The sequence below is a fragment of the Telmatherina bonti genome, assembly GCF_933228915.1.
Source record: "Telmatherina bonti genome assembly, chromosome: 21".
Taxonomy (NCBI): domain Eukaryota; kingdom Metazoa; phylum Chordata; class Actinopteri; order Atheriniformes; family Telmatherinidae; genus Telmatherina; species Telmatherina bonti.
Genome location: NC_136630.1, coordinates 32868601 through 32891325, shown reverse-complemented (window position 1 = coordinate 32891325; position 22725 = coordinate 32868601). Strand labels below are relative to the sequence as shown.

The following is a 22725-nucleotide window of genomic DNA, read 5'->3' as shown; positions in this document are numbered from 1 at the left end:
ATTTAAGTATTATTTTAAGTAACTGATGCTTGACTTCTTTATTTCTTTACTTTGTCAAGGCAGAGTCACTGAATTAAATAGTTTATTGGTCATCATAAGGCCGTCTTTTTTATGAACCTTTTCAGACTGATGAGGGGTGTGCCGGTAACCCCAGCAGTTGGTTAATGAAGTAACGCAAGTAGGTGCATAAGAGTTATAAAATTCTTTTGACAAAGAACATATCTAATAAGATCAGAATAGGAGCACTCTGATCTTATGAATATGAACATAATGTTTGGTTGGTCAGCACACCGTGTTTCAGTGTTTTTGTTGAAATGACACAAAACTATTCTGCAGCTAAAACCAGTTACTGTTGCATAATACAATTGAGATCAGTGGTTAAAGAATAATGCTAACTCATCCTATTATGTTTCTGATCCACTGTGTTGTAGAACTCTCACACAGAAATAAATTGATGATGAAATAAAATGTGACATATCTTGGTAACAGTAGCTCTGAGGAAATGTCAAGCAGAAAAAAGTTTTTTTTATTGATGCTGACATTCATGTGAGGTTTCTCGTCCAATGTAACATCTGCTGATGAAGTTTTAATTTTACAAATGCAATCTTAGAGTGATGTGGATACTCAATTTCTTTTCTTCTTTTTTGAATCTTGTGTTGAACTGTTAATGATTTAAAATTTAAATTAAATTTAAATATTCAAATTAAATAGAAACTGATCTGAAATAGAAGCACTTTAAACAAGTTAGAATGCCTTTGATCGGATGTGCAGATACATCAGTCACACCAGAGAAAACTCAGGCACTAGAAATGTGTTATTACGCAACATCCAGTGTGAACGTAATAATGTGTAATGAGGTATAATGCAGAAAAGATGATGATGTCACTAATGTTGGTGAAAAAACTGCAAATTTGTGAGTGGTGAAAACTCAGATGAATGTGTTAAGGATATGTAGGAGGTATGATGCTGTTTTAGGGAACAGATCATTGATCATGTGACATATTGAACAACGATGAAGCGGCTTTCAGTTGCCAATCAGATGGCTGGATTCAATCTTAAATAAAATGCTCAATAACTGAAAAAGTGTAAAAGCTAGACTTTTCAAAAGTTTTAGCATAGTTTTGAAAATGCTAAAGAATGGCTGAAGCGGCACAAAAGATGTATTTGTAACATGGCGAAGTTTGACAGTTTGTGGAGAGGCACCTACTTCCTACTGGTTCAAACACAGCATGAGCTGCATAACAGCTCATTGTGCAGGAAACTGTCCAATCACTGGCATGAATTTCTGCAGCATCCAATCTGGATTTGACCTGAAGGGCTAAAGGCTGGATTTTAACTTGTGCAGAAAGCTGAAACCTCTCTTTGGAACAGTCCCGGTTATGACTGGAGTCCGTATCCCAGCATTCCTTTCAGAGACACATGATTGCAGTGTTGCTACTTCCCTGCCATGACTGTTAGACTGACTTCCTTTGAAAAACAGCCAGGCTGCAGGAGCTAGTGAGCTAATCGTGTTCTTTCCTGGTTCACTGCAGCGAGTGTGCATTATGTGGTATATATGACACTGCTTAGAATGTGTTTGGGTTCAAGTTCTTGCTTACATTACCAAGTTTTCAGAAATTTGATGAGCCACATGATCCCTCATGGTCACACAACCTGTCTCAGATATTCTGAACAAAGCATGCTGAACACGTTTCATCAGGAAAACAGGAAATGCTCTAAATTGGTTTAAAAGGAACACCTCTTTTATACAAGCCGACAGTGGAGGCTGAGGAAGCTTAGATCAGCCCCATATGGTCCCGACTAACCTGAGACAGCTTCATCTGCATGTGAGCAAAAACGTGCAGAAACCCAACCACAGCATCCCAGAGCCGACTGTGGGCCAAACTCTGCTGGTTTCCAGTGCAGGGACCCTACAACATCAGGAAGACACATGATTGCATAAGTACTGTGCAGAAGAGGTGGGGCTAATGGACCAAAGTGTGCTTCCGCTTCCTCCCTGCAGTGATGGGTGGATGATGTCTCTTACCTGGATGTACTCTGTGAGGGTGTTGAAAACCTGCTTGGCAACGTTTATGGCCTTGGAGAAATTCCTCTGGCCCTGCTCATCAATGACATCTTTCCCAGAATAATACCAGTAGAAATCACTGATGGACTCCTGCAGGACAAAAAGGAAGTGGGATCAGAAGTCTACCTCCAGAAGAGTGGTCCGTGAACGCCACGCCCAGAATCAAAGAAACAAACCTGAACTCTGAGCAGATAGTCAACAGTGGAGATGATGATGTTGACGGTTGTATTGTTCCCTGTCTGTGTCCTCAGGTAGTTCTGGAAGTCTGAAACAAGGTACCACAAATTCCCGATTGAAATCCCGGTAAATGAGTCAGAAGAGCAGGTAGAGAGTCGTGTGGAAAAATTAGATCACCCCATTAAGTTTTTACCCAAAAAGTGCCAAAGAACCAAGTCAAGTGTCCAGAAAGAGAGCGTAAACATGTCATGTACAGCTGGGCTCAGATGTATTCAGACCCTTTCATTAAAGAAAAGGCTGAATTTACAACAGTCACTCAAATACTGGAGACTTAAAAAAGGAACAATAACAAAAAAATATATATATATTTAAAAAAAAAAAAAATAGATGTATATATAATATAAATCTAACTTTGTAATATAAGACACTGTTTTTCATTTAATTGAGTTGAAGAAAGAACTAACAAACAAACAAATAAATGTGTCCTGGACAAATTAGAGCCTTTTTCTGTCAACAGGTGCAGAAGTCTGACTGGGAGGAGCAGTAAACACCTGACTGGAGCGGAAACATTAAAGGATTGTTCAACTAAATATTACTTTATGACTGATGGAATATGTAATAAATTATCTTATTTGTTTGCTTTTGAAAAAATATTTCTATTGAACCAGAATTAGACAATAATGTCATGATTTTTATCATTTTCTTTTATTTTTTATTATTACTTTTATCCAATAAATGGAATTTTAACTCAGTGCTCTGCACTGTAATATACAGGAGTAACATTACAGGTGGGCGGAGCTTGCCGATTTATAATGACGTTGTGAAATCGACTCAACATGTCTTCATTTCATTTCATTTCAGTTTAACTCTGTAATGACTAGTTGTGTTCCCTTCCTCGGGTTTGGCTAACCTTGCCTGTCTGTAGCATATTGTACCGCTGATACTAACTGTGACCTGCTTGTGATGCGGTCAGCAACATAAAGAATGACTCGTCACAATAAAGGATCAGTTCGTACAATCCAGTGGAGCAAACCTTCCTTGTTATTATGCACGGTCCTCTCAGTGAACATAACATAGCTGTAGTTATGCTCACCTAGAATAGCTTTAGCCGACGGCTTAGCTGCCTAAAAAAACATAATGTTCAAAACAAGTACAGAACGACTGTTCATCACTCCGTCAGCTGTGTGTCGCATTTTCAGACCAGAGAAAAGTGTTTCTAGCCTTTATTTAGCTTCATATGAGTCATCTTTTCATTGCAGAGAATAGAATGGAGTAACGACAATGTGATTTAACGTCAAAGACAAAGAGCTGCATCGATAATGTTCAGTAAGGAAGTATTTTCACTCATTTTGTTGTTTATATGCAGCGTACATCTAACGGTAAACATATCAGTACAGCTGTTAGCCAGAGCTTTAATGCTTTCTTGCAAGACTTCATACTTGAAAATTCTTTCGCTGTTAAACAAATACTGAAGGACAAACTGTTGTGAAACAGTAAATTAAGTGGTTATGATTAATTAATTGGTTATTAGAAATCTTCTTTGCCAAATATCATAATCAACATCAGCCTCTTTATTTATATAAATAAGTATATAAATATATATATATCCTCCTGAGACCCGGGGGAAGAAAAGTTTTTCTTTTTTAATCTTCTTGTAATGATTTAAGTATTGTGGTTCTAAGAAACATATTGCAACATTATTTTTTTCAAAAACATTGTTTATTATTTTTTTATAGACTGTCCCTTGTAGGGGACATCAGGTCTTGCCTCATATAAATTGTAATGGTGCAATATTATAATAATGAATTCATTTGTATAGATTTTCTTTAAAGAAATCCTTTAATTTCTTGAATATATAACAAGAGTAAGAGACTAAATGAAGAAATTTCATTGAACTTCCTGGTTTTGGATACCAAATAGAATTCTGTCTGAACTTTACAACTGCAATCCGTAAGGGTTTTTAAGATTAAAGATTAAAAATGCCAGCAAACATTCTGGGCAATGATATGGCCCTAAAGGAGAAATATTTTGTTGTTGTTAAGAGTTATTCCAAATCCATACTTTCAAACTCTTTCAACTACCAAAAAGAGTTATTTGAACATGGCATGTTCAAGAAATAAAAATAAAAATCAAAAGCGATACTTTTAACAACCTCCAAGCAAAGTGAAGATGAGTGAATACTCCATTCCCATCTCTGCATGTGAACACACGGTTTTTAACCGTCACTGTCTACGACAAAATATACCATGATGTCTCATGTGCAACCTTTGTTTTCAATAGCATGAACATCCAAACTGCGTTGGCGTTATCCCTGGTGCTTTGTTTGTTTTTATATTGTCATCATTACCGCTCCACACTGACAACCAAATGCAAAGGATGAAATTAAGGACAGTTATTTTCCACCACTTCTGCCTATCAGGTTAGAGGCATGTTTTTTGTTTTGTGGAAGTGACGTTGTGAGATGCAAGGTTATTCTGATTGGATAGGATTAGACCGCAACTGCCACTTAGAGGGTTGATATGCTTAGAAACAGGTATAACAACGCGGTTATGCAGACAGGTTTGGATGGATTTGCTTTAGAAAAACAAGGTTGTGTTTTTCTACTGGCCAGGAGGGGGAAGATATTCGGTTTCACAAAGACCCAGCTACGTGTGGACAAGGCCTCAATCACAGCAGATCATGGTTGGTAGAGCAGCAAACCGTTTTTGGTCTTTGTAACACACAGAAACAACCTACACTTGATCAGATGTGTATAATCCAGGTGCCATAAAGTAAAAGTCCTGCCTTGTCTTTGGATCTACCTGTGCATTCAGAACAGGTGTTTTCACCAATAGGCTGATCTACCTTCCAATGGAGCTGAGCTGATTAAATTCAGTGGGTTTAGTGACTGGTTGGAACAGCTGCTGGACAGAATTCTACTTTATAGTACCTGGACTACACACCTCTGTACTTGACAGATGTTTTACATTTGTATCCCTCTCTTCTGCACTGTGATGAATGCAGGTCTGAATGTCCCTCCAGATGTCTTTGTAAAACCTTTTTGCCCCGTTTAGCCCTCTGCTCCCTGATGGAACAAACAGTTAACAAGTCCTGATGTCCACTACAAAGGACATTACATAAAAGCTTTGCTTTAAACTGATGAAAATTATGTTGCCTTTTTAAAAATCTTAGTTATTTATAGTAAAGACTTTAATACTAAAGAAAAACCTTGATTTTTACCATCAGGAACAAGATATCTGTAAAGAAAAGACTGACTTGCTTCTTTGGTAGTTGTAAAACAGAGAAGTTGAAATTCCCTCCATTTTGATAAGACAGTGCACGTGCTGTGTTGGCCACACCCCCACATCTGAGGCATCAGAACAGAGCTTAGGATGTCTTCTTAAAGGGGAAATATCATTCATACAAATGCTATGAATTATACTTGACTAATAGGTCTGAGACTCATGTCCTGCACAGAGGACAAAAATGAATTGTCGGGGCTTAGGAGGATATATATATATATATATATATATATATATATATATATATATATATATATATATGTTAATATGTTACTTTTCAATTCTTAAAGTTACTGGTCGCTCTGAATTTCCACTGGTCCAGATTTTTGCTTTATTTAAATTTCTCCCCTCATTCAGCTGCACTTATTTAATGAAATAATGTGATGAGGGAATGATTTGCTTTATTCAACATAGTGACTGATCTAATGGTTAGTGTAAAAATAGTTCTGATCTTTTAATTTGTCAATCATGAATGGTTTGTAAAAACGTTTTGTTCCGTGTTTTATGTAAAAGCACTTCTCATTTGTTTGACATTTCCTTCAAACCTTTGGATGTAATTCAGGTTTAAATTCATAACTTAACACAGGACCACAACAAACAAATCTAAAAAGGGATTTTTTTGGTGACGGATGTTTTATTTGAACAAATTCTGCTTTCAGCTTTTCACTCTTCAATACTCAACTTTATTTAGAAAGTACTTTAGCACAACGCCGGTAGTAACAAAGTGCTGCACGTAGAAGTAAAACATCTAAATACCATTTTAATGCAGCAGGATTCTGCTCATTTACACCTCCTGAGAATTTAACTCAGTTTAACTCAAACTGAGTGTTCAGACCAAACGCCTTCTGGGCGTCGAAAACGCTCCCGCCGCGTCTGCCGCTCGCTCCAGACAAGCGGCAGACGCGGCGGAAAAGAGAGGAGGGAGGCGGAGCTGTCCTTCCGGTCAGTCGGAATGATGGCGGTGCAGTGGAGAGACGACATGGTTTTATTTATCCACGCTACGTGTCCTGCTACGTTGCCAAATCAGTAACATTCAGCTTTATAGCAAGGAATAGTTAACCTAAATGTTGCACGGAGTAATGGCGTCTAATGCAACAGTATCTGGTGAAAATACAACAATGTCTTCAGAATGTGGGCGTTTCTTTTTCATTATATATACGGAGCAGCTCTTTGGTGGAGTTCGCTGCAGCTGAAATCAGCCAGAACTGGCAACTCTGACAGGGTCAGTTAGGGCCGTTAGGACAGCAGAGTTTCTGCAAGCAGCCTGCAGCTCTTGTTTGTGGAGAGAACTGCAGCGTTGAGGATCATTATGACTTGTTTAGATGCATTTTCAGAAAGCCAGCGGCTGCTTCACGAGCCGCAAGGCAAGAGTCAGCGAGCCGCATGCATCTAGGTGTCCCTGTTTCTGGGTTCACCACAGGAATCCTCCAGGAGCTGCCAGCTGATCTCTGATTGGTTGACCCGTCCAGCGGCCAGAGTTCAGATTTTCCATCTCTGGCTTTTGTGAGCTTAAATAACTTCTTAAATTTTCTGACGCTCAAAACGCGCCGCCCGCCGCCCCCTCGCCGCTCGCCGCCCCCTCGCCGTCCCCTCGCCGCCCCCTTGCCGCTCCCTTGCCGTCCCCTCGCCCGCCGTCCCCTCGCCGTCCCCTCGCCCGCCGTCCCCTCGCCCACCGTCCCCTCGCCCACCGTCCCCTCGCCGCCCCCTTGCCGCTCCCTTGCCGTCCCCTCGCCCGCCGTCCCCTCGCCGTCCCCTCGCCCGCCGTCCCCTCGCCGTCCCCTCGCCCGCCGTCCCCTCGCCCACCGTCCCCTCGCCCACCGTCCCCTCGCCGCCCCCTTGCCGCTCCCTTGCCGTCCCCTCGCCCGCCGTCCCCTCGCCGTCCCCTCGCCCGCCGTCCCCTCGCCCACCGTCCCCTCGCCCGCCGTCCCCTCGCCCGCCGTCCCCTCGCCCACCGTCCCCTCGCCGCCCCCTTGCCGCTCCCTTGCCGCCCCCTCGCCGCTCGCCGCCCGCTCGCCGTCCCCTCGCCGCTCGCCGTCCCCTCGCCGCCCCCTCGCCGCCCCCTCGCCGTCCCCTCGCGTCCCCTCGCCGCTCCCTCGCCGTCCCCTCGCGTCCCCTCGCCGCCCCCTCGCCGTCCCCTCGCGTCCCCTCGCCGCTCCCTCGCCGCCCGCTCGCCGTCCCCTCGCCGCTCGCCGCTCCCTCGCCGCCCGCTCGCCGTCCCCTCGCCGCTCGCCGTCCCCTCGCCGCTCGCCGTCCCCTCGCCGTCCCCTCGCCGTCCCCTCGCTCGCCGTCCCCTCGCCGCCCCCTCGCCGTCCCCTCGCTCGCCGTCCCCTCGCCGCCCCCTCGCCGTCCCCTCGCCGCTCGCCGCCTCCACATAAACTTTACATGGAAACCTGCCGCTCTTAACGCTCCAAACACATTTGGTCTGAACACACCGTTAAGGTCTCCAGTCCATATTCTGGACAGATGTTCCTGTACTCTATGCAGCTACTTAGTTATGGCGCTGCATGTATTCTTTGCCTGCCAGTATCTTGCACCCTGCTGTGAGGGGCTGGATGGTTTCAGGGCCCTCCTTGCAGAGGTAGCACCTGGGGTCCTGCCTGCTGTTGGAGATCTGGGCTGATGGACCACCTAAAGGGAAAGCTTTGTATCACAGCTCTTCCCACTGTGACACACTTCCTGAGACGCTGATAATGGGCGGCAGCTATCAAGCTGACTTTTAAGGATTATGAGTAAAGCCAGGTTATTTTTTTCCTGCAATTAAGACTTTATTGTCTGGTGATAAAAAACAAACAGACAAAAAAACAAAGCATAAACAAGATCAGACATCAAAACGTAAACATATCAAAATAAACACATTTTTACACAACGGCAGGTTGTAATTTTGTGATTGCATCTGCACTGTAAATGTGAATACATGTACTTCTATGTTGCAGCATGAATACATGGAGGAAGTCAGGAATACTGCGGCTGTTAAACACTTGATTTTTTAATGTGATCCTAAATGGGATGCGGAGCGGCAAACATGGACATATCGTACCTGAGTTATGTCCTTCACAGAGCAGCTGCAGGAACCGGAAGAGGTCACAAGTAAACTCATCGTCCTGCATGACTTTCTCACCTGGCCAGAAAGAAGAAACACACACACACGTCCAACCAAACACATGCACAACAACAAACATGGGTATGCACAAAGAGACACACACACACACACCCAGATATGCAGAAAGACAGTCAGAACAATGCCATCAGAAGCAGACAACATTGAGGAAAAGGAGAGACAGACAGAAGACGAGAGTGAAGAAGTATTAAGGAAATGCTGCCTATGGAAGAAGTTACAACTCTTTTCTTTCAGAGAAACGTAACAGTCAGAACACGCCATCCTGGATGAGCAGCGGGCGCGTCAGCTGCAGCATTTCGCAATCAGATGAAATTTGGCCTCTTTCTGATGCTCTGGTTTAACCTGCGTGGGTCACAGTGTCCCAAACTTTTAGCTCCAAAACACACAAGTTTGGGAAATAAGGAGATTTTTTTTTACCTGTCTTAGGTCTTTTTACTGACTAAAAGTTAGTAAAACATGTATAACGTGGAAAATGACGCTTTTATGTGTACAGTACTTTTATCATGAAAACAGTGACGTTATGTGGTAAAATACTTTGTGAAAACTGACAACATACTTCGTATTTAGATTGGAAATTAAGATGATTTATTTTTAAAAATGTAAATAAATTCACTGCTCAAAACACTAAAGGGAACACCTAAACAACACGATGTAACTCCAAGTCAACCAGACTTCTGTGAAATGGAACTGTCCACTTAGGAAGCAACACTGACTGACAATCAGTCCCACATGCTGTTGTGCAAATGGAAAAGACAACAGGTGGAAATTATAGGCAACTGGCAAGACACACCCAATAAAGGAGTGGTTCTGCAGGTGGAGACCACAGACCACTTCTCAGTTCCGATGCTTTCTGGATGATGTTTTGGTCTGAATGCTGGCGGTGCTTTCACTCTAGTGGTAGCATGAGACGGAGTCTACAACCCACACAAGTGGCTCAGGTAGTGCAGCTCATCCAGGATGGCACATCAATGCCAGCTGTGGCAAGAAGGTTTGCTGTGTCTGTCAGCGTCGTGTCCAGAGCATGGAGGCGCTACCAGGAGACAGGCCAGTACATCAGGAGACGTGGAGGAGGCCGTGGGAGGACAACAACCCAGCAGCAGGACCGCTACCTCCTTCTTTGTGCAAGGAGGAACAGGAGGAGCGCTGCCAGACCCGTGGAGAACGTTCTGCTGCCTGCAACATCCTCCAGCAGGACCGGTTTGGCAGTGGGTCAGTAATGGTGTGGGGGGGGGGGGCATTTCTTTGGAGGGCCGCACAGCCCTCCATGTGCTCGCCAGAGGTAGCCTGACTGCCATTAGGTACCGAGATGAGATCCTCAGACCCCTTGTGGGACCATATGCTGGTGTGGTTGGCCCTGGGTTCCTCCTAATGCAAGACAATGCTAGACCTCATGTGTCTGGAGTGTGTCAGCAGTTCCTGCAACACCAAGGCATTGATGTTATGGACCGGCCCGCCCGTTCCCCAGACCTGAATCCAGCTGAGCACATCTGGGACATCATGTCTCGCTCCATCCACCAACGCCAAGTTGCACCACAGACTGTCCAGGAGTTGGCGGATGCTTTAGTCCAGGTCTGGGAGGAGATCCCTCAGGAGAACATCCACCGCCTCATCAGGAGCATGCCCAGGTGTTGTAGGGAGGTCATACAGGCACGCGGAGGCCACACACACTACTGAGCCTCATTCTGACTTGTTTAAAGGACATTACATCAAAGTTGGATCAGCCTGTAGTGTGTTTTTCCACTTTCATTTGGAGTAGAACTCCAAATCCAGACCTCCATGGGTGGATATGTTTGGTTTTCATTGATCATTTTTGTGTGATTTTGTTGTCAGAACATTCAGCTATGGAAAGAACAAAGTATTTAATAAAAATATTTCATTATTCAGATCTACAACGTGTATTTTTTTTCCCTTTATTTCTTTTTGAGCAGTGTATTATTGTATAATTAACAGTTTTGTGTTGTGGTTCCTGCTCTGGCGTGGGCTGCAGTGGGTGCGCCCGTTTGTCTGGAAACAAGGTTCGCACCGGGTTCTCATCTGGCAATCAGCAGCAGCAAGATAAAAGTCTGACTCAATCCTCCAGTCATCGCCTGATTGTTTTTTTTACTTGTGGTAACAGCTCTTGGCCATTCTAAGTATTCCTTCCAAACTAATACCTTTCCCAGTTGAATAATTTTGTCCATTTTTCTTCAGAGTGAGATTCTTGCCTAACTGCCAACCTGCCATTCTGCCCAGGAAAACAATGAAACCCTTACTTGCATCCAACAACTTATATGCGCTTGGGTCCTTCTTCCACACCATAACATTTTGAGAAAAGGATGTTTTACTTGACAGGGTAGTACATGTTTCCTGATGACTTGTTAATAAAGTTCAATTGGAAAGCTCAAAGCACTTCAATAGAAAACTTTTCTGAAAAAGACAATGGTCCTTTATGGGGAAACAACCAAAATTGTGACCAAAAATTGAGAGAGAAATGACCTAAAAAGGAGACAAAAAGACCTACGTGGTAAGATATGTTTCAGATATGTTTTCCATTGTGGATCCTGCATATTTTCCACAAACAGGGACGGAACTGAGGCCAGCTGCTCTGACTGCGTTAAATGCTGCTTGAAATCATGAAATGAAAGAGAAAAGGTGGGAGGATGTGATGCATTACAATAACCTTATACAGTAACATCAAAGATATTAATAGACCACATCCATACATAAAACAAACTAAACTGGGTTATGGAGAGGAATCTGCTGGTCACAGAGAAGACTCAGAGAGCACAATGAGTCCATGTCAAATGTGTTTCATAGAGCCGTCCAACCAAGCATACCATGGATTTAATTTTGTGTTGCAAAAACAGAGGCTTTTTTCTGTTTCAAGTGCAAATCTATGAATGTTGAAAACAAGCACAATTTTGTGTGACTAAATGTAAGTTTTACTTTATGTAAGTACTTACAATAGGGGCAGTGCTGGATACAAAGTCTTGAAATTTAAAACTAGAGAACTGATAGAAAGACATAAGAGGAAGTGTGCTGTCACCTATTGAATGGACAAAGTTTAGAAATTCTATGATAAACCAAATAAGTGTCTACAAAGTTTAGAAAATGAAAGATTTTCCAATATATGTTTGACAATATATGCAAGTCGGATAATATGAGAACAGGAATAAATACAGAATAATTTTTGTTTGCTCCATGTTGACATGACACATCAAAGTGTTGCCACACATCATGATGAGAATCTCCCGTTCCACACAAGCAGCAACCTCCGGCAGTAAAAAGTGAAGCCTATGCTAACTACATAAAACTGCAGTTCCCCCTTCATCCACTAGGGGCTCAAAAACAGAGCAAATCCCCATAGACTCCCATGTAAAAAAGACCAACTTCACACCAGGAATAAACATGTTTACAGCAGGAATAAACATGTTTACAGCCTGGTGCAAAATTCCATTTTCAGTTTAATACGTCATGTTGACCTTCATGACAACTGTGGGGGGAGTGATTTTTTTTCTAACTCGCCCATTTAAAAGTAAATTCATTTTGTAATTCGGCACATTTAGGGGTGTGTCAATCAATTCGGCTTTTTAGAAAAGTATGGGCGACGTCACAGAGGCCTTTTATACACAGTCCATGGTAGGAACATAAAGAAATGTACGGTTTTTTTTTTCCCCTTGCCTGGAATTTCGATTTGCTGCACATGGAGTGATGGAGATATGGACTGGACAATCAAATGTGGCTGTAGCATGAAGACCTACTTATTACCAGTATATATTTGGTGACAATAGCAGCCAAAATGACTATTGTGGGTGCTTTGAGTAAGTATGCTCAGGTGTTATTAGGCTCCAGAACACTTCAACACACAGTCATCAATAAGACCTCTAATAAGACCTGTAGAATGCACCGTCTGATAGCAACAATCTGTAGCAGCTCTGACTTGCCATCTTCATTATTTGTTTAATACAAACTCTTCACATATAGACTTTTTCATTCAAATTAGATCTTTCTTCAGAGGATTTCATGCCGGTTCGGAGGGTGTGCTACAAGGAAGATTTTTCTGCATATTTTTGGCTCTCTCAAGACTTGTTATGAGTCACCATGGCAACGAAAGACTTGTTTGCTCCATGTTGACATCGGGATCAACTGATTAACCTCTCCCAAATCAGGGTTATCAGTGAAACAACACATCAAATCCCGATGGAGTTGAAAAAAAAGAGAAGAGGATGCAGAGCGGGAGTGAGCCAGAGGAGAAAGTGATGGAGATTTAAACCATTTCTTCCAACTGTTGTGATGGGTAATGTGAGATCACTAGCTAACAAAACGGACAAGCTCCAGATGCTAACAAGGTCTCAGAAAGAATACAGAGAGTGCAGTATTATGTGCTTCACCGAGACATGGCTGCATGAACACATCCCTGACTGTAATGTGTCTGTACCGGGCTTTAAAACGGTCCGTGCAGACCGCAGTAGACAACACAGCGGAAAGCTAAAGGGTGGTGGAATTGCAGTGCTGGTTAACCAGCGTTGGTGTCATCCTGGACATGTTACTGTCAAGGAGAAGATATGCACAAGGGACATGGAACTGTTAGCTGTGAGCTTCCGTCCATATTATTTACCCAGAGAGTTTACCTGTGTTATTCTGGTAGCGGTTTATATAATACCTGGTACCGCACCAGACACAGCCTGTGATGTCATCAGCTCCGTCGTTGCTCGGCTACAAACACAGCATCCAAACTCATTCATGGCGATCTCCGGAGACTTCAACAACGTCTCCCTCTCTGCAACTCTACCAACATTCCAGCAGTTTGTCAGCTGCTCCACCAGAGAAAATAAGATGTTGGACTTATTTTATGCAAATATGAATGATGGATCCAGTTGTTCTGCCCTGCCTCCTTTAGGAAGATCTGACCATAATCTGGTTCTTCTCACCTCCACCTACAAGCCCATCGTTCAGCAGCAGCCAGTCATCACAAAGACTATCAAAATCTGGTCTGCTGAAGCTGAAGATGCTCTTAGAGGAGGCTTTGAGGCTACAGACTGGAACGTCCTCTGTGAAGCTCATGGAGACGACATCAACGCCATGACTGAGTGTGTGACAGATTACATAAACTTCTGTGTGGACAGCATCGTCCCAACAAGAACAGTGAGGTGCTTCCCCAATAACAAACCCTGGATCACCAGTGACCTGAAAAAGCTGCTGAACATCAAAAAGAAAGCCTTCAGGGATGGAGACAGGGAGTTATTGAGGGCAACACAAAAACAACTTAAAACCCAAACTAAGAAGTGCAAGGAGGACTACAGGAAGAAGTTAGAAAGTCAGCTCCAGCAGAGTAACGTGAGGGATGTGTGGTCTGGAATGAAGAAGATCACCGGCTTCAAGTTAAAGGGGGACCAGCCTGATGGAGGTCTGGACAGAGCTAATGAGCTGAACATATTCTTCAACAGGTTCAGTTCACCCCCTACCTCCAGCCCAACAGACCACACACCCTCCATAAGCCCACTGCTTTCCTGTCACGCCTCCAATCTGTCACCCTGCAGCTCAGTCATGGACCAGAACACAGCTTCATCTCCCTCCACATCAGGACATCCTGAGACCTCCACCTTGTTTGTCTCCTGCAATCAGGTTAAGAAGCAACTTGAGAAACTGAACCAGAACAAGGCTGCAGGTCCAGATGGTGTCAGTCCCAGAGTTCTCAAGACCTGCTCAAAACAACTATGTCCGATTCTCCAGCACCTTTTCAACACCAGTCTGAGACAAAATAGAGTCCCAGTGCTGTGGAAATCCTCCTGCCTTGTTCCAGTGCCTAAAAAAACACAACCAGCTGAACCAAGTGACTACAGACCAGTTGCCCTGACATCTCACATCATGAAAGTCCTGGAGAGACTCTTACTGGCTCACCTCAACAAGCAAGTAAACACCTTTCAGGACCCATTCCAGTTTGCATATCGTAATGGACTTGGGGTTGAAGATGCCATCATATACCTGCTCCAGAGAGAGCAGACTCTCATCTGGACCATTCAGGCAGCACTCTGAGGGTCATGTTCTTTCATTTCTCAGTGCTTTTAATACCATTCAGCCTGCTTTGTTATGTGAGAAGCTCCATAAATTCCAGGTGGATACCTCCACAACCACCTGGATCTATGACTACCTCACAAACAGACCCCAGTTTGTGAGACTGAAAGGTTGTGTGTCTGAGATGGAGGTCAGCAGCACTGGTGCACCACAAGGAACTGTACTCTGGCCATTCCTCTTCACTCTGTACACCTCAGACTTCCAGTCCAACTCTGAGTCCTGTCATCTGCAGAAATACTCTGATGACTCTGCAGTTGTGGGGTGTATCAGGGATGGACAAGAAGCAGAGTACAGAGAACTGGTCAGTCAGTTTGTTAAATGGTGCGGTGACAATCAACTCATATTAAATAGCAGCAAAACAAAAGAGATGATTGTTGACTTCAGGAGGAAGAAGAATAAACAAAGCACTGTTTCCATCCTGGGAGAGGAGGTGGAGGTGGTGGAGGAATACAAGTATCTTGGAGTTCAGCTGGACAACAAACTGGACTGGAAATGCAACACTGACTACATCTACAAGAAAGGTCAGAGCAGACTGTACTTCTTAAGGAAGCTGAGATGGTTTAACGTTTGCACCAAGATGTTGCATATCTTCTATAAGTCTGTTGTGGAGAGTGCAGTCAGCTTTGCAGCATCTGCTGGGGTAGTAGCATCAGAACCAGAGACTTGAAGAGAATCAACAAACTGATCCAGAAAGCTGCTTCTGTGCTTGGAGTAACTCTGGAGCCGCTGGAGCTGATTGTCCAAAGAAGAATGCTGCACAAGCTGATGAAGATGATGGAGGATTCTTCACACCCTCTCCACAACACAGTGAGGAAACAACAAAGTGTGTTCAGTGAGAGGCTTCTTCAGGTCCGATGTAAGACTGAAAGATACAGAAAATCATTCCTGCCAGCAGCCATCAGTCTCCGGAACAAGACCTCCTCTAGTTATTATTATATACTACAATATTGAATTTCCGTTTGGGGATTAATAAAGTAGTGATCATTTTTCTTTTCATGTAGTGCTTTTTGAAGCTGTGACTCCTGCCTCATTCCACTCTATCTGGATGTCTTCTTGAATCTTCTCTAAGTGATAATCTGCTGAAGCCCACAGGCATTTTTTATTGTGGTGCATCTTCTGCCACATTTTGCCCTTTCATTTTTCCCTTTCTGTCATCAATGTGTTTGGACACAGCACTTTGCCAACACAGCCAACCTCCTAAGTTAAGAACTTTTGTGGCCTACCCGTCATATGGAGGGTAAATCTGATGGTCTTCTGGTCAGTAATTAAGTCTCCAGTCTTCCCTATATTCGCTTTCACTTTATTCGATGATTAGTGTGAAATGCTCCGTTTAAAAGATTTGTGCCCTGCAACATCTGGGCTGATTTCCACACAGTAGTCTATTTCTATTAATTCCTGTTTTCATGGGTTTTATGAGCTGGAAGCCTAACTTATGCATAAAAATGAATACTTTTTATTTGGGTTTAAAATCCAAAAATAAAATTTTGGTTTTACAAAAATATTCATCAGTAAGCAACGAAAAAGAAATAGGCTGAAGGTCCTAGATTTATTTTTGCCTATGCTATGCCATCGTTGACATAATTCATAAAACATTAGTACCGATATGACACCGAAGGAAAATAAAAAATCAGATTCAATAAAGTTTCATTGAAACCTTTTACAACATTAGATTTTAAAGTATTATTGAAAATTAACAAAGGCTTACATATCTTTATGTCACAGCATAGGCCATTCCACAATTTTGCACCCAACACTGACCCACAACTGGACTTGATATTGGTTCTTGCTTTATAAATCTAAGAAAATGAATAACCCTCTGAAGTTGTATATCCCCTCATTTAGCTTAAACATCTCTTGAATAGAAACTGGACTTATCTTAACCAATCAAAACATAATTTCTAATATTTTTAACATACAATATTCAGGCATTTTATTGTTTAGACCTCATAAAAAGCTGATTTGTAGACTCACTGTATCCATCTTAATTTATGATCATTATGCCCCTTTTCTGAAGTTTAATTTTTGGATCTAAGCTTGGTTTATATACATTCCCCAAATTTCAGCATACTATGTCATATAAGCCATCATTAGTGAAACATACAGCAAATGAAGGCAGTTCTTATTCCATAAATGTCCTCCTGTATAAAGAACAAAAATAGACTTTGATCATTTCTGTATTACATATTTTATGCGAGGCATCCAGTAAACTTTAATATCTAATATTATTCCCAAAAACTTTGTTTCATTAAAGTCTTTTAATTGCAGCCTTGTTTAAATTCAGTTTTACATTAGTGTTAGTACTTTTACCAAACAACATAAATTTAGTTTTACTTGCATTTAACGATAACTTATTTGAAGCAAAACATTTATTTAACTTAATCAATTCTATTTCTATTATTATTATTCTACTATTTCACCTCCCGTGGGCTCACCATCTGCAGGAGGAGCCGTAGGGGTCGGGTGCAGTGTGAGCTGGGCGGCAGCAAGAGGCGGGGACCCTGGGGGTCCGATCCCCGGCTGCAGAAGCTGGCTCTAGGGACGTGGAACGTCACCTCTCTGGTGGGGAAGGAGCCTGAGCTTGTGCGCGAGGTTGAGCGGTTCCAACTAGATATAGTTGGACTCACCTCGACGCATGGCTTGGGCTCTGGAACCAGAACCCTCGAGAGGGGCTGGACCTTCTTCCACTCTGGAGTTGCTCATGGTGGGAGGCGCCGAGCTGGTGTGGGCATTCTCATCAGCCCCCAGCTTGGTGCCTGCACGTTGGGGTTTACCCCGGTGGATGAAAGGATAGTTTCCCTCCGCCTTCGGGTGGGGGGACGGGTCCTGACTGTTGTCTGTGCTTATGCACCGAACAGCAGTTCAGAGTACCCACCCTTTTCTGGAGTCCTTGGAGGGAGTGCTGGAGGGTGCTCCTTCTGGGGACTCCATTGTTCTGCTGGGGGACTTCAATGCTCATGTGGGCAACGACAGTGAGACCTGGAGGGGAGAGATTGGGATGCATGGTCCCCCCCCTCTGAACCCAAATGGTGTTTTGTTATTGGACTTCTGTGCTCGTCATGGATTGTCTATAACGAACACCATGTTCTAATATAAGAGTGTCCATATGTACACCTGGCATCAGGATTCCCTGGGCCGCAGTTCGATGATCGATTTTGTAGTCGTATCGTCGGACCTGCGGCCACATGTCTTGGACACTCGGGTGAAGAGGGGGGCGGAGCTTCAACTGATCACCACCTGGTGGTGAGTTGGCTCAGACGGTGGGGGAGGAAGCCGGTCAGATCTGGCAGACCCAAACGTGTTGTGAGGGTCTGCTGGGAACGTCTGGCTGAGTCCCCTGTCAGAGCGAGCTTCAACTCCCACCTTCAGCAGAGCTTCAGCCATGTCCCGAGTGAGGCGGGGAACATTCAGACATTGAGTCTGAATGGACTGTGTTCCGTGCCTCTATTGCTGAGGCGGCCAGCCGGAGCTGTGGTTGTAAGGTCGTTGGTGCCTGTCGTGGCGGTAATCCCAGGACTCGTTGGTGGACACCAGCAGTGAGGGATGCCGTCAAGCTGAAGAAGGAGTCCTATCGGGCCTTCTTGGCCTGTGGGACTCTGGAGGCAGCTGATGGGTACCGACAGGCTAAGCAGCATGCGGCTTCGACTGTCGCCAAGGCAAAATCTCGGGGATGGGAGGAGTTCGGCGAGTCCATGGAGAAAGACTTCCGGACAGCTTTGAGGTGATTCTGGTCCACCATCCGGCGGCTCAGGAGGGGGAAGCAGTGCTCCATCAACACTGTGTACAGTGGAGATGGGGAGCTGCTGACCTCAACTCGGGACGTTGTGGGTCGGTGGAAGGAATACTTCGAAGACCTCCTCAATCCTACCATCACATCTTCCGATGAGGAAGCAGAGCTGGAGGACTCAGGGGTGGACTCTCCTATCTCTGGGGCTGAAGTCGCTGAGGTGGTCAAAAAGCTCCTTGGCGGCAAGGCCCCGGGGGTGGATGAGATCCGCCCGGAGTTCCTTAAGGCTCTGGATGCTGTGGGGCTGTCCTGGCTGACACGCCTCTGCAGCATCGCGTGGACATCGGGAGCAGTGCCGCTGGACTGGCAGACTGGGGTGGTGGTCCCCCTTTTTAATAAGGGGGACCGGAGGGTGTGTTCCAATTACAGGGGAATCACACTCCTCAGCCTCCCTGGAAAGGTCTATTCAGGGGTCCTGGAGAGGAGGGTCCGTCGGATAGTCAAATCCCGGATTGAGGAGGAGCAGTGTGGTTTTCGTCCTGGTTGTGGCACAGTGGACCAGCTCTATACCCTCTTTGAGGCCCTGGAGGGGGCATGGGAGTTTGCCCAACCAGTCTACATGTGCTTTGTGGACCTGGAGAAGGCATTCAACCATGTCCCCCGGGGGCTCCTGTGGGGGGTACTCCGGGAGTATGGGGTACCGGGCCCCCTTGTACGAGCTGTCCAGTCCCTGTACGACAGGTGTCAGAGCTTGGTCCGCATTGCCGGTAGTAAGTCGGATTCGTTTCCAGAGAGGGTTGGACTCCGCCAAGGCTGCCCTTTATCACCGATTCTGTTCATAACTTATGTGGATGGTGAGGACTTGGATGGACTGACAGATTCTGTTTCTGAGTACATCAGGTTCTGTACTGAGAACTCCGTCCCCACCAAGAAGGTGCGCTGCTACTCCAACAACAAACCATGAGTGACAAGTGACCTGAAGGCCCTTCTGAGTGAGAAGAAGAGGGCCCTCATTGCTGGGGACCGTGCTGAGCTCAGGAGAGTACAGAAGGAACTGAAAGACAGTCTGAAGTAGAGCAGGGAAGCCTACAGGAGCAAGCTGGAGGAGAAACTGGGGAGGAACCAGACCAGGGATGTATGGAGTGGGATGAGGACCATCATGGCTTCTAGAGGAAAGGCAGATGGACAGCTGAAGGGAACATGGACCAAGCTAAGGAGTTGGACCAGTTTTTCAACAGATTTGACTCCGGCTACCCCTCCCCCAGCTGTCCCCCTAGTGATCTGGAAGACAATGGGACATTTTCACACCTCCCAGGGCCTCAACGTCCTCTGCCAACTCCCTCTCCCTCCCCTCTGATGACACCCTACACAGACCCATTGATTTTACCCACTCCCAGACAGAAATACACATAACATCCAGCCAGGTGAGGAGAGAGCTGGAGAGGCTCAACCAGGGAAAAGCTGCTGGACGAGATGGCATCAGCCCACTTGTGCTGAGGAACTGGGGCTGGGGCTCCTCAAGGAACTGTGCTGTCCCCCTTTCTGTTCACCACCTATACAGCGGACCTCCAGTTCAACTCTGACACGTCACCTCCAGAAGTACTCGGGTGACACGGTCATGGTGGGCTGTGTGGAAGATGGACATGGGTAAGAATTCAGGGACCTTGTGGAGAGTTTTGTCAGGTGGTGTGGGGAGAGGCACCTGCAGCTGAACGTGACAAGACCAAGGAGATGGTGGTGGATATCAGCAGGACTAAGTCCCATTCCTCCCCAACGGGATCAGAGGATCAGAGGCAAAGATGTGGAAATAGTCCCGTCTTACAAGTTCCTGGGTGTCGAGCTGGACAGTAGACTGGAGTGGTCCACAAACACCGATGCTGTTTACGAGAAGGCCATGAGCAGACTCTACTTCCTCAGGAGACTCAGGTCCTTCAGTGTCTGCAGCAGGATGCTCCAAATCAGTCTGTCATGGCGAGCACCATCTTCTGTGCTGCAGTGTGCTGGGGAACAGGCGCCAAGGCAAAGGACGCCAACAGACTGGTTTGCAGCCCCGTTGCTCTAAGGAAGTCCTTCCTGCCGTCTGCCATCAGACTTTTTATAACTCCTCCCTTTCAGTCAGACCTGTGCTCACGTACCTGCATTAATGCATCATCTCAGCCGCCTACAATCCTATTCAGGTACATTAACTGTTTTAATTTTAATTTTTAATTTTAATTTAATCTAATTCTTACTTCTATGCTATGTAAATATACTTGCTGCTATGTGTGTGTGTGTGTGTGTGTTTATTGGACCTATAGTAATAATTTATTTATATTTTTAGGTAGATGCTGCTGCTACAATTCAATTTCCCTAAGGGGATAAATGAAGTAAATTTTAATATTGATAGATAGATAGATAGATAGATAGATAGATAGATAGATAGATAGATAGATAGATAGATAGATAGATAGATAGATAGATAGAGAGATAGATAGATAGATAGATCAATCAGTGGCGGCCAGCCAGTAGAGGGCGCTGCTTTTACACACCTGACCCAAATCAATGTCTCATTAACAGTCAGGTGTAGAAGATGACAAGTTGTTGGAGAACCTCTTCATTTGAATAAAGTGTGTTGTACCTGGGAAAACTAAAACTTGCAGGATGGTAGCTCATGAAAACTGGAGTTGGAGACCCCTGGTACAGAGTAACAGAGTACATACTGGCTCATACAATTTAGCTGTTCAGGAAAGGAAGGTGAATTGCAATCTGAATATTTTTCTTCAACAAGTCTTCACATACAAACAAGTCATTTGATTCCGGTGGTTACTTGCTCTCAGTGTACATTCAGTACAAAAATAATTAAAGTTATAAAATATAAAGAAAAAAGAAAAGAAAAATCCATTTTAAACAACTATAAAGCTTATTGTTTAAAATAAAATGTCAAAACCTAGTTCTTACCTTTTTTTTAAAAATTACATATCATGTTGTAGGTATGTGACACCATTATGTGCCGTGCCAAGGAGAGGTTTTCCTTCACCAAAAAACCTGGTCAGTGCTGCTCTGCTGCAGGGAGACTTGTTCCCAGAACACGACAAGAAGTTCCCAGATTCCCCGCTGGATACTACGGTGGAAGCATATCCCTCACTGGACAAGGCCAGGCTTAAAACAGAGCTGTCCTTGATCTACAGTCATGAAGAGATCCAGAGCTGCAGTGGTGCAGTGGCTCTCTTTCAGGTTCTGAGGAGAATAATCTCCAAGACACAGAAACTGTAAGTCTTCTCAACATCCTGATTACCACGCCAATGTCCACATCAGAGTCAGAGAGGCGCTTCTCAACGTTAAAGAGAATAAAAACCTTCCTCAGGAATACAACGGCAGTGCTTTGGCTCTGCTCTTCATAGAGAAACATCTAACACGGGACATTCTGATTTCAACACCAGAGTCTTTGAGAAATTTGCCACTCAGAAAGACAGACGATCAAAGTTCCTGTCCAAATAAAACCTGTCCATCCCCTCCACTCAGCTATCACACCATACTCACCTCAGGGACACACACATCCTTCTTTCTCTGATTCACTCACACACAATGTTGATTGGTATAAATTCAGTTCATACCCTTCAATATTTGACTTATTATATTTGATATTTTTTCTAAAGCATGCTTAGAGTAATATACTGTTGAAAACTGTTTAAGTTTCTTTATCTATGAAAATGGTGATTTGAGGAGATAAAATCATTCCTGTAAAATTATAATTGTCTGACTGTTGATTTGAATTCTGACACTCGACCAAGTAAAGCAATGTATTGTCCCCACCTAGAACCCTTTTCACCAGCCGCCACTGAGATAGATAGATAGATAGATAGATAGATAGATAGATTAACAGATAGATAGATAGATAGATAGATTAACAGATAGATAGATAGATAGATAGATTAACAGATAGATAGATAGATAGATAGATAGATAGATAGATTAACAGATAGATAGATAGATAGATAGATAGATAGATAGATAGATAGATAGATAGATAGATAGATAGATAGATAGATAGATAGATAGATAGATAGATAGATAGATAGATGCACACACACATTTGTATTCATTCTTTACATTTTTACATCCCTTGTCAATATCCAAAGAACAGCTACAGTAGAGGACACCACTCAACACTTAAACAGAAACAACGGAGAGGGAATAAAGGAGGGAAGGAGGTGAACAGGATCTGACTTCATTCTCTTCTTGAAGAGCAGCACAGCCACAAACAGCTACTTTAACATCCCAAGTGCAACCACACTCAGTGACAAGAAAGGCAAGGAAGTAATGTTAG

The 22725-nt window shown here is 44.1% G+C and overlaps 1 protein-coding gene across 1 annotated transcript in view; it reads right to left on the bottom strand.

The window, feature by feature from the left end:
- The window catches only part of ryr2a (ryanodine receptor 2a (cardiac)), a gene marked incomplete at its 3' end in the record, with an annotated part of 479882 nt that overhangs the window by 72289 nt on the left and 384868 nt on the right, over positions 1-22725 (bottom strand). Inside the window, exons 87-90 of the mRNA XM_079260659.1 lie at positions 8561-8641; positions 2242-2330; positions 2027-2155; positions 1806-1910 (exon numbers count right to left, since the gene is read on the bottom strand). Of these exons, the coding sequence (XP_079116785.1) occupies positions 1806-1910; positions 2027-2155; positions 2242-2330; positions 8561-8641 (404 nt within the window). The remainder of the gene's footprint in view (positions 1-1805; positions 1911-2026; positions 2156-2241; positions 2331-8560; positions 8642-22725) is intronic.